This window comes from Melanostigma gelatinosum (assembly GCF_949748355.1).
Source record: "Melanostigma gelatinosum genome assembly, chromosome: 1".
In the NCBI taxonomy this organism is placed as follows: Eukaryota; Metazoa; Chordata; class Actinopteri; order Perciformes; family Zoarcidae; genus Melanostigma; species Melanostigma gelatinosum.
Window position 1 is genome coordinate 17,941,733 of NC_136634.1, and position 18,613 is coordinate 17,960,345.

Here is an 18,613-nt window from a genome sequence, read left to right on the forward strand (position 1 = left end):
AGCGCACACAGCTGCTAGAGCCATCGGCGCTGCAGACAGAGCGCAGGAGGGCTATTTGCAGACGGCGAGGAGAAACACACGTATTTTCATTCCCACCACAAGCTCAAACAATATGCTAATGCAAGCTTTTCCCATGAGCAGACTCCTACAGTGCAACACGCCAACAACTACAGCTCGCTTAATTGTGTCAAAAAGACTCAGAGTCAAGCTGTGATGCACCATGAAGACAGGAGAGAGGTGGTGAGGGAGGGAGACCAACTTCCTCTCATCAGTTTGATGAAGAATCTCTTTTCATTAGATCTTTTTTTAAAAGGTACTTATGGTATGAGTCTAGGAGACAAAGACCAAATTAAATTCAAGGCTTAGTTTCTTCCTCCACTTCCCGAATACTTTTCTCAAAATGACACCGCAATATTGTTCTATTTTCAGTGAGCATGCACAAGTAGGGCAAGAGTATAAAATATAAAATAAATGCTCCTTCAGTCGCGACCGAAATATGTCCTAAGTATAATATCAAAATGTAGATATAGACACATTGCACTGCATGTATTATATTGAAAAGGCGTTTTGTGGTTTTCATTGGAGATTAAGAGTGAAAGCTGAGATTCTGCTGCAAATTCTACCACACTGTACAATACAGTGCTGTGTTGTGGCACATGTGAAACAGAATGAAACGTCATAGATCATTTTTGAAGCTCTCCAGCTAAGTCATTGTGACATAATGGGCTAAAAGCTTCGATGACATCATAAACAAAACTCGTCTCCTCACTTGTACTGCTGGTGATCCTTGGTGCTGCGCGTCTTTGCCATGAAGCGTTCGGCCAGCTTCTCCAGGTTTCTGGAGTATTCCATCTCGATCTCTGCCTTCTTCCTGAAGAAATCCTGGAGGTCCTGCAGCAGCTGGACCCTCATCTCCGTCTGCTGGTCCAGACATTTCTGCTGTTCCACCAGCTGGGCCCGGATCTCTGAGGGAGACCAAGGAACACAACAAATAGATTAGGAAGCAGCCAGAGGATGAGAAATGAGAAAGTTTTGTTTCGACAAGGAAACCATCAGCAGAAGGATTGTAGTTTATGTTTTAGTTTGGCCAACTCATGGACATCAACTAGCTACAGGTGATTAAATGTGGCAGTTATCATCGGTTGTAGATGCAACAGGCGCAGGTTTGACCACTGTTCTGAACATTTGAAAACACTCTCAAATCTTCCAACCTTTCAAAACTACTTAAGTGCACAGCTCAGATTTACAAATCAACATGCAACCATCATGAATATAAAAATATATTGGTTAAAAGACAAAGAATCAGCAAGACGTGTAGTCACAGCACGTATGTGTGACATCAGTACGACAGAGCAGCCCGATGCAGCTTATCATCAGTAATAGGTCTTCTGAATGCATGTAAAGAGCCGAGGTTGGCATAACTGGTCTCAGGTGGGAAATATCGCCAGGACGAATGGAACCTGATTCCCAACACACCCAGAGTTATAGTGCTGGGTGGGCCACACACACAGACCCTCATCAGTGCCTGTGACTGAAAACCTAAGCCACTTATGAAAGCAGAGGTGCGACAGCAGGACTCCCTTAAACAAGTTGCAGGTAAATTACCCTCTGAGGTCCTTTCTGAGGAATCATGCCCCTCATTGAAATCCTCAGCATGAAAACTGGTCTCTCACACACACACACACACACACACACACCTGTGTGTCATCTCTGGCCAGGGCCATGTATAATGGATTCGTCCTAATGGAAGGCAGACAGACATCTTCAGCAGAGGAAACAGATTAATGAGGTGATTTAGAGCCACACAGACACAGAGATCCTCCATTTTAAAAACGAAACGCACTAAAGGCTGCAACATGCCTTCACACACCGTTTGTACAACTCCCTGGACCAGGTGCCATTATAAAAAGGTCTTAATGGCCGTTTCTTTGCCGTACTGAGATCAGCAGAACAGGACGAGATAATTGGTTCAGGGCACAGTTTAAAGTGCATTGTCCTCACTTATTGTCAGTGTGGTATTGATAATGCAAACACCAATATGTATAGTAATATAAAAACAAGAACTCATAAGAGGGCATTGCATCAGTTTGAGAATAGATTCAAACCTCAATAAAGTGAATTATGAGTATCTGATTTCTTAGGCATTGATCGCCTTCAAGAGGAAAACCAAGTGCAGTGCCGGAGTATCAGCAGTGCTTTAACTCTCCACTGTTTATTTAACACAGTGTCTTCTTATATTGCACAGTCTTCCAGCTCCTGAATAAAATGAACAGCTTCCAGAAAGTTACAACGCAGCAGTCGGTTTTTGCTCATCATCGTTTGTGCATTTGAGTGTCTGTCAGTGCTACAGTAGCTTCAAGTGGCCACATCAGACTATTTGGTTTGGCTAATAAACTGTAATTTGAGCACTGACTATTTTTCCTCCTTTGACGACTGTGAGATCTGTGTCACCGGCCGCTGACACACGCTGCTTGCAACATACGTTTTCCAACTTACTGTTTGCTCCTGTAATTGTGCACCTTTCTATTTACGGCAATAGCACCGAGTCTGACCACCTGCTGAAATGATGAAGGACGATGAGCTGATTTCCATTGTGAACCTCCAATGATGTAGCCAACATAATTGGAACTAGAGTCTTCATTAAACAAGAGCAAGGGGAACCACAACGAGTGGAATCTGGATCAACCTGCTGCTTAATGAATTGGACTGAAACAAAGATATTGTATAGTATTATAGTATGTAACGAGACAATTAGACAGCATCAAATGCCTTCGTATGGAAGCCAAAATATCCCTGAGAACCTTTATGGAAGGCCATCAATTGTTCAGGATGTGGAGCTACTTCATGGCCAATCTACTGCTGACTCAATAAGAAAGCTTCCAGTCAACGGCGGGTGAGAGCTGCATGTGTCTGCGTGTGTGTGTGTGTGTGTGTATGGGCACGCGCCCCCTAATGCAGTAATCAAATTACCAAAGGGCTCCGCTCCATTCATCAGTTTTAAGTCTTTTCACAATCTTGATAAATTAACAATTTACATTGAGTAAGTAGCAGCTCCTTCCCTCTGGCACCCGCGAGGAAATAAACCACTTAGACAGAGACAGACGGGACAAAAGGAAGGCGTCTCAGCAATACTGAATCTAAATAAAATGCTTATTACAGCAGTTAAACTCACAGTGCACCGCGGACATCAATAACCCGGTCGAGAGCATTTCAACAGCAAAGCAGAGGCTCGACTGCAATCAAGAACTTTTAAAACTTCCACTTCAAGAACACCAGGCCGTTAACAACACTGGGAGGCCAACGATGAGCACTGAGAATGAGGTTTGCTTTAACTGGGGCTGCATTAAAGTCCACCAGGGCTTTATGATAAATGGGTGAACCTCGCAATTGCGTCCATCTCCAGAGGATGTGGGGATTAAAATGAAGCTAGCGTGGGTCTGACACAAAGGAGCGTACTGGATCATTTAACACAATTACATTCTTGACTGCACACGGAAACTCATTCAATCATTCATTTTCCAACTCAAACACTGGCCGTTGAAGCTGTAGTAACAAGTTGAAGGACGGAGGAATTCATGTTGAAAGGCCACCTGTTCAGAGAAAACGACAGGTTTGTCACTTCCTGAAACTAGACTGTGTTAAGAAAATTCAGCTGTAACAACAGAGTCAAAACAGGGTCATGACCGCAGTATTTGTCTCTCTATTTTGGGTTTCCTATCAGAAATCGAAGCTTCTCAAAACTGCTTTCAATATGCCGCCATCAACATGTTAAGAACCTACAGCTCTCTGTGACGGCTGATAGTGAATTTCAATGCAGTCACACGACAAAATGATCGTATCAGTGATGATCAGGTTTAACCAGAATAAAACTAAACTTTTTTGACTGATATATATATAATATACAGACAATTATAAGTAGTCACAGGTCAAACTAAATGTGTAGTTCCCAACCAGTTACACCGCAAGAAAATCTGTGTGTCTACCCCGTAAGTGCGTTTTCTATCAAAATAACTACACAATACTATTAAACAGTCTAACATTTGACATTACAAGCGCTCACTAGTGTGCCCACATAAATACATTCTGTATCTTCTAAATTAATTCAATCTGTTTAAACTTAAATACAGTGCACAGCCTAGCTGCCCACTTAAAATATTACAATGTTATGTGAAAATCTGCAAATTAGTAAAGTTTTAACAGGAAGAAATTGCCAAATACCTATATTAATTATTGTTAATGGCCTAAGGGCCCATTTATATGATTGCGATGCAAATGTAAATGGAAGACGTAAATCTGAAACAAACAGGCAGAAATGGTCGATTATTGGTTTCTGTACCACGAGGTTAAGACATAATTTCACCAAATGTAGTCGATATCTGGTGTTTAAACTCTGCCGTTTACAAACAGTGCAATTTATTAGAAAGATTCTCAAGCCATATTGTATTTTTAAAAGCAGGCAGCAGGCCGTAGATTGGCCAGCCTAGCCTTTGATTATGTCCAGACAATTACATAAGACAAGTTATCTAAACCATTTAAATGAATAAATAAGTCACTTCAGTGTTTGAGGACAGCCAAACAGCGCCGTTAGATTATACTGATGCTTCATATAAATCCCCAGCCACATCAGCTGGTTTTTTAGAGAACTAACACGACCAGACCAGCCCGCAGGACCTCTTCTTTAAAAACCTAACCACAGGAAACGAAAGTTAGATCCATCTTACTGTCATAGCGAGTGTCTGTCTACTAATACATGTTGCATTCCTGTCGTTCTGAGGTCATCTGTATGGTAAACACGTGTGGAGGCCTCTGTGCCAAGGGATGTGTGTGTGTGTGTGTTGCGTAGGCATCAAAGCCCTCTGTGATCCCTTTCAAACCGGGGAGATGAGAGCACCTGTGCAATGTGTTGAGAAATGACACGACACGAAACACAGAAGGAAGAAATAGAGTAATGCTGATTAAAAATAATAACCGATCGTCGATACATTTCAAGCAAACAATCTGCCAAAAAACTCCACGGACTTTTAAACCCATAATCCGGTACACGTTGACATGAGTGGATAGCGACTTGCAGAATTAAAGCAGTGGCCTATAAAGTTGTCAGCAACTATTCCAGCTGACTGAAGGACATCCAGTCAATGTGGCCCAGAGTGCACGTGATGTGGACAAAGAGAGATCGCTGTTTGGATCTTTGTGGTGATCAGTTTGGACCAAAGACCCTTTTGTTTCTGAACTGGATGTTATCCAAATGCTCCTTTGGGAGTCCACATCGCATACTTCCCATAACCCCATTCATGGTGGCAAATATGTCCAAAGTGACCGTTCAGAATAGCCAGATAGGCCCGTTCTATTGTCAAAGAGACTGCTGTGTCAGCCGGTTGGGTACTGACCCACGTTGTTGACCTACAAAGAGAGAAACTGGACTTCAGTAAAAACAACTCAGCGACTGTCAGATATGTTCCTTCTTTCTCTCTTGAACCCAACAATACGCTCCCTCCTGATGCTCCAAATTAACCTTGCTATGAATCAGCCTGTCTAAAAAGCATCTCTTATGTATGCCGAGTGTTTCTCGGATTCCTCAATGGGAACCATAAAAGACCGACAGACTCAGCGTTTCTAGTTTCTGCTAGTTAGAAACTATCTGGGACATGCCGTACCACAGCGGTCCCAGGGCTGCATCTCCACATCAGCAGCACCTGAAATAGCAGCTGAGGCCTGGGGAGGGACGGTGCAAAAGGGGTGCCCAGCCCCACCATCTGCTTCACATCTCGGGTCTGGGACTGGGGGAAGTTGTCCGTGCCTCTTCTGGAGGATACAAGACGGGATAAATACCATCAAAGGTAATTGCGAAATGGCCGATCGCTTTTTAAACGGAGCACGAGCTTTCAATTACAGCGGGAGGGGGATCACATGCCAGAAGGAGCCGAGCATCTACAGCACAGCTTCCTCTGACATTTTTTTGAGTGTTCCGGTAAATCCAACAAGACTCTGCTGCCATACTTAATTATAGCGGGCCAATCATTCATCATCTTGCTTCTTTGATAAATAGATGCCATATGGCAGAAATTAAACAGCAAGTAGGTTCAGCCAAGCCATTGGACGGGTAGAAGAAGGGCCTACCGCCTTGCTGTTTTTCACGGCGCATGGCTCGTTACACAGCGAGTTGGTTTTTATGTCGAGTCTTGTGGTGACCAGGGATCAGTTGTTTTTTGAGCTTTTCAAACAATAGACTATACAATCATTTGCATTCCTGCCTGTGAAGAAGGCCTTCTTGTTGTCAGTACATTAATGCACTTAGATAGTAAAGAGATTAGAAAATAAAGAGAAGGAACATGCAGGAGGAATCAGATAGGAATGTGGGGGTTATTCGGTTGGCCTCCCGCCTACGGCAGCACGTGGCACACACCTGTGCCAATGAGGCTACCAGCACAATCCATGCAGGCAGTGTTCAAGAGACTCCCAATCATGAGACTCATCCCGGAGCAATCCCAGATGTCAAACACACTTCTGGAAGCGCTCTGAACCTCCGTCCACCCCTCGTCTTCTCTCGCCACCTGAACACTCTCCGTTCCTTCTCTCTCCACTCCGTTAACGAGAGGCAGATGGATGTGAACTGAAGGCCAGCAGCGTGACCCGACTCTTTACCATTACCGATCCACTAAGCTGCAGTGGAGTGCTTTATCACCAACGCGTCGCATGGCAGGCCCTGGACCAGCTGGGGAGACACTTCAGGGGCCGCTACAACAACCACTGACAAGTGTCTGTTGACCGATAATGGTCGGTCAAGCTGTACTATCGTACAGCTTGTAAAAAAGAGACGAGACCAACCAGAGTCATCAGAGGAGGACAACACCACTGCTATGGAAAAAAATGAGTACCGGTAATCTAAAAGCACATGGAGATATGACAATAAATGATTGCATTCTGTGTTACATGTCTAGATTTTGGACCTTTCTTACGTTGTACACGTGGGTTCAAGATCAACACGTAGAATACTGATCTGATGATTTTCTTACATAATTTCTTTTATCGTTATTAGTATTCCATTTTTGTTGCTTGGTCACAATAATAATGGAGGTCCAGATCAAGCATTGATCAATCATCAATCAGATCAATCATTTTGAAACAAACATTTAACCGCTTTTTATGAAAACACAAAAACAACATTGAGCCAAAGCCCACGGTCAATAGCGGCCTCTAAGCCAACAGCAGCTCACTGGTCACATGACCACTAGCATGATAGCTGCAGCCTCCCTTACAAGAGATGTTGACATCCTGACTCATTAGGGCTTATAAGTGAGTTACTCACACCTCATCGTGCAGTGACTAAAGCTATATAAATCACATGGCATCCCTGTGAAGGAGGACTTGTAATGACTCCATTACCTTGGTGGGTCCAGTAGGGAATTAGTCGTGTGCTTGGTATGTCAGACGCTGTTGGACCGTACCGGACCCTCTGCCTCTGGGCATGACTGCTAGAATGTGTCACCGATTCCTGTGTTGATTACATCACTACTACTGAGATTTAATTACCAATACCAACGTCTCCTATCTACCAACACGCCTGCTCTGTGATGAAACATAAAGCCCATTTTTGGTTGAAATAAAGCGGTCCGTTATGACTGAAGGTATGCCGACTTGCCAACCAGGCGGAACAGATTCTCTCCGATCATATCAAGCACAGCCAAACTACACACAGCATACTGCCAGCTTTGCTCAAGCATTTTATCTCAAATGTTACAGAACTGGCAATGTAGTCCCCATTACAACATCTGACTGACATGTTAGCAGCTTCCAAAACCGCAGAGAGAGCTCCAACGGACTGTAGGCTACTGTGATCCAGAGAACGACCGTTAAATCACAGTGGAAAAGAGCCTGGCCCACAATCCTCTGCTTCTCTCAAGCACTGTGAGCTGAACCAATGTGCTCTGGGATCATTTATAGAGTGTGGTGCTCCTCGTGTGAAGTGACTTACAAGAGGTGCATTTTACAGCTTATCTGCGCTAGCAGCTTCGTTTGTTGGTCACTGCTGCCACATCCATACAAACAGCTAAGGATGGGGAGACTATGAGCTCCTTAAGCTAGCTGACTTAAAGCATGATTTCCTTTGACATGGACACACACACACGTAAGCGCTACTTCTCTCAACAATGCCAACACATACACACATACACACATACAGGAAATGCAGCAGTGACTCTTGGGCGTGGAAGTATTGTGGGCAGCAGACCCAAAGAGCTCTCTGGTTTTGAAAGTCTGATTCAGACAAAGCTCGGCCACGGTGGCTCACTGTTCAAACACAATACACCCCAGCAGCCTAAAAAAACCCAGACGTTAGACTAGACGAGCCTGACTGGGCAAAATTAACACTTAGATCTATGTCAGTTCCATTCGCAGAGGTAATATTTAAATGTGTGATTTCAATGAGTGAAATGTAATAATCTCCGCAAATTAGATTCAGCTCTGCCAAATGGCGTATGAGCCAAAAAAAGCCACGGTTGCTAAGGAAACACCCCCAAAGACGGGGAGGCCTGCAGCGAGCGGGAGAGAGAGAGAGATCAATCACCGCTGACACTACGGTGGCCGGTGAGGACCATCATTTTGATCCAAACTAAATAAAGTGAGGGAGCTGAATGCGGGGAGAAGGCAGAGCTGTTTGTTCAGCTGCTGGTTAACATGTCAACATTGTGTTTGATCCGAGCACCAGTCCGGCGGCCGTTTGGTCCGCCAGACGGACCGGCCCGGGTTTGAGTGGCTGGACGTGTGTTTGTGTGAGTCTGTTCGGGCTTTTAAGGTGGCTCCAAAAAGTCTGGAGCTGGCTCGTTCCCTAAGAGCAGAAATAAACTCTGTTTGGATTGACAGGAGTAACAATGGAGTCATGCAAACAATAAATGTGTCTCAAAATGTCCCCAAAGACTTCTCACGTCGCTCCTGCGCTGTGAAGCTGTCTTGCTTTTGGTCATTGGCATAAATGTGTGTGTCAAAAGGTCACCCAAGCTGAATATTAATTAACATCAAAACGTGCAAACGTACTTTGCTTACACAAGCCAATCCACTGATTCGCAGCGATTCGTGAAATTGTTAAATACTGCTGTGGCGAGGCCGTTATACAACAGAAGCTCTTTGAAAAGTTTTCTATGGACAATTTGCTTATTCTCTCTTTTTGTTTTTGCTGTAACTCTGGGTCACCAGTGGAATCCTTTTGTAACTGCTGTGAATGAAAGCAGACAACAGCTGCTGTCCTCTGAAAAGAAGCAAACTAAAACTTTTTCAGAGCCTGCACTGAAAGAGAGAGAATTGAATACTAAAAAATAGATTTTCGGCAGAATATCCCAGATAGAACGAGTGACTAAATGATTGATGCTGCTTCACTTGAACACCGAGGATGATAGAAATGTGGGCGAGGAATGCAAAGGAGGACGGGAAGCGGTTACATCTGTGTGGCTCAACATCAGAGAAACGAGAATCTGTGAGAAATACATTGATCTCTTTCAGGCTCTTGGTCAGACCTCACCCACTTCTCTCATTCATCTCTAGACCCAGCTGCTCTGAAGAGGCCGGCATAGGTGCTTGTGTGTGAAAGAAAGATAAAGACACATAATCTGTACACTGAACACCAGCACAGGCAAAGGCCCTGTTTTAAATTAAAAGGCCATAAACTAACATTTAGAAAACTACGTCGAACATACACCTCAGATGTGCCGACCATTTATGTTTTTTCCAAATGAAAAGCGGCACCTCGCCTTGTATCTGGCATGTCTTTGTCCTTTTGTTTGGGGGTATTAGTGATGGAAGAGATAAAAGGGGCTGCAGCTCGTATGTCAAGACAGCCAGTCAGCCTCTCATTTTCAACAAAGCTAACCTCATGCAGAAGACTTGGCCGGGCAGGCCCGCGGCTCTTACAGTTGGGATGTTTGTTTGAGGCAACAATACTATGAAAGTGCTGCGGTCGGACGGCCGAAGAGATAAATGCCTTTAAAGAGGGTGTCGCACGAGAAACATCTGGAACGGAGGAGCACATGCTTTTATCTTTAGGGATTATTGACTTCCCCTCGCAGTAAACAAATGGTAAACTGAAGCGTGCTGGCAGAGACTTGAATATTACAAACTCTGAGAGATGAACCTGAAGAATGGAAGAGAAGTTATGTGGCCTGCGGGGAAAAGCGTTTGAAGGTGGGGTTTGGTTCTAAGAGACTGTGGATGTCCTCCCTCCTCATGGGCCCCAAGGAGGCGGGAAGGAGAGAGAGAGAGAGAGAGAGAGAGCGTATACATGAATAGTCACACAGTGTGGCACCTGCACACACACTCAACAGGTAGAGGGGGTAGAGTGGGCACCTGTGTGGGGGCCAAGCACGTTACACTGCAGGTGTGCAGACCAGAGTACGGAGACGAATCTATTGGACAGCTCTGTTACCAACGAGCTGACCGTCTGCCCTCAGTTGGCAACTCTCCCGTGGATCTGCTGACCTCAGCTCTCCGACCCGTCTCCCTCCACCGCACAGTCTGGTCTCAGGTCGGGTTCAGATGGCACTCAGAGCTGCCACGGTCTGCCCTCCGGTTACGCTGCTTATTTCTGTATTTACCGCCGTGTGTTTCAGCTTCAGAACTCAAAATTGATATTAAAAGAAGAGAAAATGAGCAGATCCACACTGTTTAGTTGTAGAAAACGAGAAAGGTTGACACCTGGCCAATGTGTTGTAAGCATTTAAGCCCAAACAAAGAAGCCGCCCACCGGCCAGAGCGAGCTTTCTCATATTGCAGCTACACAGTACACTAAAATATGTCACTGAAAACAATTGATGTGATAAATTGGCTACACAGTCACAGAATCTTGATTCATATGTGCTCAGCTCTGCCTGGTTTCACAGTTGGATCACAGTTCACCAGCAGTGATTGACAGCTGCGCTGCGGACTCCTCGGCACCGACTGGTTGTTTTTGCCTCAGGCGTGGTGGAATCTACAGATGCCATTAGGAGCACTAAAAGAAGCAGGGGAACCAGACTTCTATCATCAGTCTCGTGTAGAACCCGAGATTAATTACACAGTTTAACCATCAAAGTGTGAAATAAAGTTTTACCTCTGATCATTAATCGATCAGCATTCATGCCTTCTAGTCACTGATCCCTGATAATGATAGTTGAGCTATAGTAACGCTGGCTAACGTACAGAGGTTCCATTGAGTTACATGATGATGTATTCAAACTCTAGTCAGTAAAAATGAGAATTGGGCAAACAAGACTTAAAACGTTAACATGTCTTCAATTGTAATCTTGTAAAATATTGTTTTTGGCGAGAAATTTGACCAAAAAAAACCAGTTTGGACAGTTTGAACTTTTGATGGTTTAAACTGACCTTGAGGAGGTTGAAAAAAATGTTTGGGAACAGTGGTGAAAGTCTAAAACCTTGTATATTAGCTGCTATAACAAACAAAATAACAACAAAAACGATCATAATGGTCGATAAGGCTGATTGAGGATCTGTAATCGGTATTGGCAGTAAAAAAAAAAGAAAGATATAGTGACGGTTTAAAAAAATTATCTTAATAAAAGTTACCAACTGCAGCCTGAATATAAAACTTTATCATGTGAATGGACCAAAAGTGGATGGGTTCGGTGCTCTGATACATCCCTGGTTGTTTGAATGTTTGTCTTCACGCCGCCAGCCTTTTGCCCTACCTGCCGCTATCAGTCTGTCTCCATCCAGACCATCTATAGCTGCCCTCCTACACCATCTGTCTGTCTGTCTCTCTGTCCAGCTGTCTGTAACCCCGATGTGTTTATACATCTGCCTCCTTTCACACAGCATGTACACCTCTACTCTAAAAAGGCTTGTTCTTTTGTCCGTCTTCCCCCGCGGCAGCGACACCAGAGCTGGGCAGACACCCGGATCTGTGGCCCGCAGCCAGCTGGAGCCGCTGCCTGCTTGGGTCGACGACGTGTTCCCACAGTCGGGACACCGACGGGCCAGAGGAAAGTATAGGTGGGAGAGGAGATGACTGTACACAGATACAGCTGAGGTGTCACAGACAAAGCTGGACCACCCAGCCAACATACAACTAAAAAAGGAAGAATGGACTTTGTAACTCAATCAATTTTAGGTAACCTCTTCATTTGATGAGGCAAATCTTCCTTTTTGTGTCCATACGCTGGACAACAGATACTGGATAAAGGATACCATGCAAGAGACTAAGAAGTGACAGTTATAGTGCTGAGATCCAGGTTAGAACAGCCCGCCGGCTCAGAAGCAGAGAGAAACTAGTCCCAGTCTCCCAGAGATGACAGCCTCCCAGTCCCCCTCACTACACACTATGAACACCGTCCTCGATGTGCCCCTTCATCACTTATCAGAAACTTTCAGGTAGTGGGCGTCTCTCTCAAACTAATTCTACATATTACCTCAGTGGAGGAAGGGGAATCTTACCTGGGGGCTATTTTTCATTCTCCTTCTCATGCTCGGATATTGCATCTGTCGACTTAATGAAAACAAATACCAGCGAAAAGACAGGCCTGTGATTAACTTAATCTGTCTTTTAATGACTCCAAGAAAAGATCAGAAGATGAAGAGAGGCTGTGAACTTCAAAAACATGTTAATGCAGGAGCAAGTTCAAACCCGGGCTGTAAGAAAACAAACAACACAAGACAGCAATAAAGTAACACGCAAGCTACTCTGGGTTTGAGCTTTAATCACGGTTTGTCATGCAGTCACAGCCGGCACTATCACCGTGTGAAACAGGGAACATCTGGATGAAAACAGCATTTACGAATAGTTCAAGACTAGTGTTGAGTGGCAGTAATAATAAGTAGACCCTGTGGTTGTGCTTAAAGTCAGGAGAATCACCTTTTTCATAAGAATGCATTGTTTTGCAACAACAAATGTCTAACAAATTCTGTGCCGACCCAAAGTATGAAAGTTGAGATATTTCATTGGATAAGTGAAACCGTCGAGCTGCTGGTGGCACCGGATTAAAAGTCAGAGGCTCACCAAAGGATTCACCCCACAACATGCACCAGAATTCATAACAATCCACCCGATAAATGCTATTTCAATATATGACCAGTGCTGCCGACCGTAGACCGGCTAATAGAAAACGACACATCTAAAGTAGTCCACACTGCAACTTTACCTCTACTGCTTTAAAAATAACAGATGCAGGACAGTTTCTGGCAACATACTAACACAGCAGTCTGTATGTATGTATAGTCAGTAGGTCATACTGTGTATGTGGTGATTGACCTACAGCAGGGAGGGGAAAGATTCATCTTAACCAATATGTTGTTTCATTCCTGCTCTTTTCCCCTGTGGTTGAGTCAGTGATTGATGACACCTTCTGGACGGCCTGCACTTGTTTGCCAGAGACAGAAAGAGCGACGACCGACCTCAGCCTTCCACAGAGGAGTGCAGACATCAGAGGGGATCACAAATACCCTGAATCCAGGACACATCCACATGAGAAACATCAGCCGATCCTTCGTGATTTGTACTGCATCCACTAAACAGCGAAGAAAAACATCATCCTCCGCTCCCGTGTTTTCCTTCTCTCGCCCCGCCACCAAAAACAAAACACCACATCGCAGGATGTGTGGTTTCTGGGCCTTTGATAGGGTAACGCCAGCAGGAACAACCATACTATTCAGGACCAGGCCTGGAATTCCAGGAGCAAGGGCATGTGCTGCGAGGGAGCAAGAGAAATGGGGAGACGAGGCAAAAATGGCACACGGCCGATTATTGGATGAAAAACAGTTCGAGGGCTGAGGGCTCTGGTAAATTCTGACAAAAAGGAGTTGCACAGTGTGTTGTTGAGACTGCGGGGAAGGCTGTATAATTATTTTTGACAAGAAAAATGTTATTACCTTATTCATAGGTAAATACTTCCATATATATATTTTAAATAAACTGACTAAAATGAACTACAGTTAGTACAGGATGGAGAAATACGAAGGCGCATTGGAAGGCACTTTATTGGCCCTTACAAATGGTGCACTAACAATGCAGATAGACTGATGCATCATGCAGAAAAGTTTCAATGTACTCAGAGTCTCCTTGGTGGGAAAAGAGTTCAATAGAAAGTTAGCAGGACTGCACAGTTTGATGTTCACTCCACAAACAATGGGGTGTTTTCCTGATTGCGTACAAAAGCCTCCATCTGTTCTCTTTTAGCTAATCTGTAAATCTGAGAACTACTAGAGGAGACTCTCCTCTCCCCCCAAATTCAATTGACGCTATACATTATATACAATACAAGAGCCTCCGAAAGGAAACAAAAAGATGGATCCCATGAAGAGGACTTTCACAAACTGTAATTAGCCCCAGTATCCTTCTCAGTTCTTCGTGGGACAAGTTTAAAATACACACGGCTACTTTCAAGGTCAAAAAATATTTAAAAAATGACTTATCTGCAAAGGAGCAGCTGGCTGAGACAAAGCACAGCTGAAAGTTTGTCATATTATGCATACTCTGTGCACGTGCCACGCACGGACACACAAGACCAGTCAGCCTCATCTAAAAATACTTTTACAAACCCCACTGTGTCTACACACAGGCAGTATTGATTACTAGGGTAATGCCTTTAAATTAGACTCGAAGTAGAACACAGCAGCATCTTTGTGTGGCAGCCCTGTGAGTGTTAATAGGATGCATTAATGTTTGTTCAGTGAAGTGTGTGCGCGTGAGTCATTTGAATGTCTTCTTCTCTGTCTGTATATCGGTCATCTTTACCACTTTTTCTGTGTGAATAGATGATGGGACATTTGGATTCTCAGGTCAAGAGAGAGGTTCTGCAGCAGTGGAGTATTGTGAAGGACACATTTATGGCCCATAATGATGCAAAAGAATACAGTAAAGTGATATTAACTGAGCCAAATTTAAGTAAGCTGTTCAACTTATCGTATAGGTAGCTGTGCATTAAGGGTAAAAAGTAGCAATAAAGCCCTTAAAGCTATGAGTGGCAACAGGATAAAAAAAAAAAAAATCACCAACAACGAGAAACATCTCTCCTCCGATTCTAAACGTGGCTGCAAACATTGTACAAGAAGCAGAAACTTCCCCCAAACTCCTCTGAGGAAAAACACTCCATCTTTTCACACCTGGTGCTCAAAGTAGTGACAGCTGAAATAATGTGCTCTTGGAGACGACTTCAGCCTCACGTAAACTCTGGGGAATGTGGAGCCTGATCTCTGGCAGGAAGGGAAGAGGAATACAAGAGTGGTCTTTCAAATGCACTAAAATATACGGTCTTCATTAAACCGAGAGTGGGAATGAATGTGGCTATTGAGATAATAATGAAGCAAAGTGTAATAGCAGCATTAGTACACTGAGAACACTAAAAGAAGAGTCAAAATAGACTTCATTAGATCTCAACAGGGCCTCAAGGTTAGAGTCTGTTCACAGAGCTGAATTGTTTTCAATTGGTAGGCACATATTTGCAGCATTTTATGCAGCAAACTATTTTCATATGTCAGCAGAGAAAAGGTTTTGATTTTCAAAACACCTCCAGAAGTGTCCAGACCTGACCTGCTGCTGCTGCTCCATCCGAACTACCAGGCCTGATCACAGACTAAATAGACTCATGTATGACCTCTATCCATCATGACCTGGTCCATCGGCATCTAAACTCGGTCTGCATGTCGAGGAGGAGGAGCATCAGTGAGACTTTGGCCTTCGGTGCGGCTGGTCACATCAGGCTGGGGATTGAGGGCACGGGGGTTGAGGGTCGAGAGTAATGCGGTGCATGGATGGGTGAGCTAAAGCTGGGATTGAAGATTGAGGGTATAGAGAATTAAGGGCAGGTGGAGGATGGTGGTGGGGGCTTTGCCTGAGAGCTAAAGAATGATTTCACATACACAAGAGGAAAGGAGCCCCCTGCAGTGAACACACTCGTGAACACACTCGTGCACAAAGCCAAATCTGATGAACTGATGTAATGATACTGTGGACAGATGGATACATATCACTTGATCACGACTAAATCAACAGACATTTTGTTAAATTTAAAAGGCAACATAATTAGCTGAGTCGAGAAAAAGTATATTTAAGCTGATTTCCACCAACAGACATCTGTGGAGGGTCTTTTCCGACAGCCACAGGAAAACCCTGCAGAAATTTTGCCGAGAGGCAAACTTCAACGCAAAAGCATAATCTAAAATCAAAGAGTTCTACTTGTGCCGATATGATACACTCCAGAGTTCCACCAAATATGCACACGTGCATTTTTAATGGCTGTTTAAGGGCTGTGAATGAATCAGAGCCCAAGAAAGAGGGACCATCTACAGTCATTATCATGCACGTTTCAAACATCTCCCAGAATCGAGCAAAATATTAAGTAGAACCCCGTGTTCCTTGAGCTGCAACTAACCAAACTGACAGCTCGAAGCAAACTTGAAAAGAAAGAGGGAATTTAACGCTATGCTGGAGGATTTTTGCTCTCAGTCTGACGCAACTACATCTGTAAGGCCAAAGCCGCACTGCGAGGGCATAATAATCAGGCTGCCTCCATCGAGACAGCCGAGTTTGGTGGTTTAAACGGAGGCACGGAGAAATATTTGCTCCACATTCCTCTTCTCAGACCTTAAGATCAACCGTAGAGAGCCTCACCTGACGAAGGAGGGGGAAGCCGAAACAGGCAGGATAATTACACGTATGTCACGTTGAGGATAGCACCCTCAAACACTCAAGCAACAGAGCAAAGAGACACTCAAGTTGTACAAACACGGAGGTTTAGTATTGTCGCCCTGAAACTTGAATGTGTGCTTGCAACTTCCCCGTGCACTAGGAGTGGTGGAATATTATGTTTAAGCTAAGATGGTAAACATTATGTGACCTTTATAAGCATAATGTGTGTAGTTTGATCATTCAACGGGTCTGTTCTCTGCTGAAAAGGACGTAGCTCAAATGACGTCCTGGTCTTTCCCCTCACTCCGGTTCCAGACAGAGCGTCCCGCGCCGCAGCCTGAGGCCTCATCAGTCCTCTTGTCAGAGTCACAGCCAGCAGGGATTGATTTCTCACAAAGCAGCCAAAGCATGGAGAATGAGGAAGTCCACACAAGTGACAGCCACACACCCCCCTTCCTCACAGGGCACCAGAGGCCAAGACTGGCTAACATGACCATCTCCAACACACACACACACACACACACACACACATGGAAAGAATGATGGGGGGCTTCACAAAGACCTCATTTCCAGATAATTATAGTGGAGGCCAATATGGAGGAAGTGACAGAGAGTTAGGTGCCGTTATCTCCTCCGACCTGCCCTCGGGGAGGCTTTAACTGCCGATCCGCTCCCACTTTTCTAAGTACCAGTGGCTGACTCTGTGAGCAGGCTCTCAGTCTGGCTCTCAGGCACGGAGAGGACACGTCATCCACTGGAAAAATGTCCGTCAGAAATATCTCATTAAAGGCTTTTGTCATCGTCCCTGCGTGAACACAAACTTGACAAGCCTGGACAGGTGAAATCCAACGCCGGTTTTGCCTGCAGGGGGGCAACGGCACACAGATCCACCCGCCGCATTCGGATTACCTCGAGATCTGAGCCCAGCGCGGCCAGAAAAATGTGAACTGACCTGAGGGCAGCTGCTCAGAGCGCGAGAGTGAGGGACAAAGAGGGAGGGAGAAGAAAAGAACAGACAGATCAGCTTTCACTGCCCTTTGTTTCTCCGCACTATGGTGAGCAAGACTGGGGCGTTCTCTTGTCTGTCCCCCACAGAGCTGGGAGATAGAGGCCATACTTTCCTAAGCGTGTGTGTGTGTGTGTGTGTGAGAGAGAGACCACAGTCCAGTCGTGCATGTGTCTCACACCCAGCCAGGTTGCCATGCATCACACCCCTGTGACACGCCATTAACCGGGACAAATCACAGGAACCCAGGGGAGACGGTAGCTTCCTCCACACTGCCTGATTAAAAAGTAAGATGTATGAGGCATGCCCACAGTGTCTGTGTCCATGCTGGGCAGCTGACTGAGCAAGTCACACACACACACACACACACACACACACACACACACACACACACACACACACACACACACACACACACACACACACACACACACACACACACACACACACACACACACACACACACACACACACACACACACACACACACACACACACACACACACACACACACTTTGAATTGTTCTAAACAATTGTATTCCCTACACTATAACGGTGCTCCAGCAATTTCTGCCATCCTGCTCCAAGTGCAGATCACGATCTATAATTAAGGAGGAACATTTTATTTTTTTGAAAGTGTCCTCTGTACTATTTTCTTCATGACCATTTGTGTCAGATAGGATTTGCTCTACTTAGGGTTATGGGAAGAGGGGCAGACCAGGACAGTGTCGCGCTCGTTCTATTTCCAGACCAGTCGGATCCTAAAAACTAACTTTGCTTTGCAGCTAATGCCACTCCTATTAAGCTTCGACAAAATAGGCTGTCGGGAGTCTGCAGGGACTTCTTGCAGAGAGCAACACGCTCCACTTCATCTTTACCTAAAAACATCCAGCAGAGAAAGATATGACACGACAAAATGTGCAGCTGCTTGCAGAGCCACCATGCTCTGCCTCTGACAGGCCGGTTCCTTCACAGGATGTCCTCATATAGATATCATCTCA

The 18,613-nt window shown here is 44.8% G+C and overlaps 1 protein-coding gene across 1 annotated transcript in view; it reads right to left on the bottom strand.

The window, feature by feature from the left end:
- The window catches only part of srgap1a (SLIT-ROBO Rho GTPase activating protein 1a), a 70,860-nt gene that overhangs the window by 42,583 nt on the left and 9,664 nt on the right, over positions 1 to 18,613 (bottom strand). Inside the window, exon 2 of the mRNA XM_079273943.1 lies at positions 770 to 965. Coding sequence (XP_079130069.1) covers positions 770 to 965 — 196 coding nt within the window. The remainder of the gene's footprint in view (positions 1 to 769; positions 966 to 18,613) is intronic.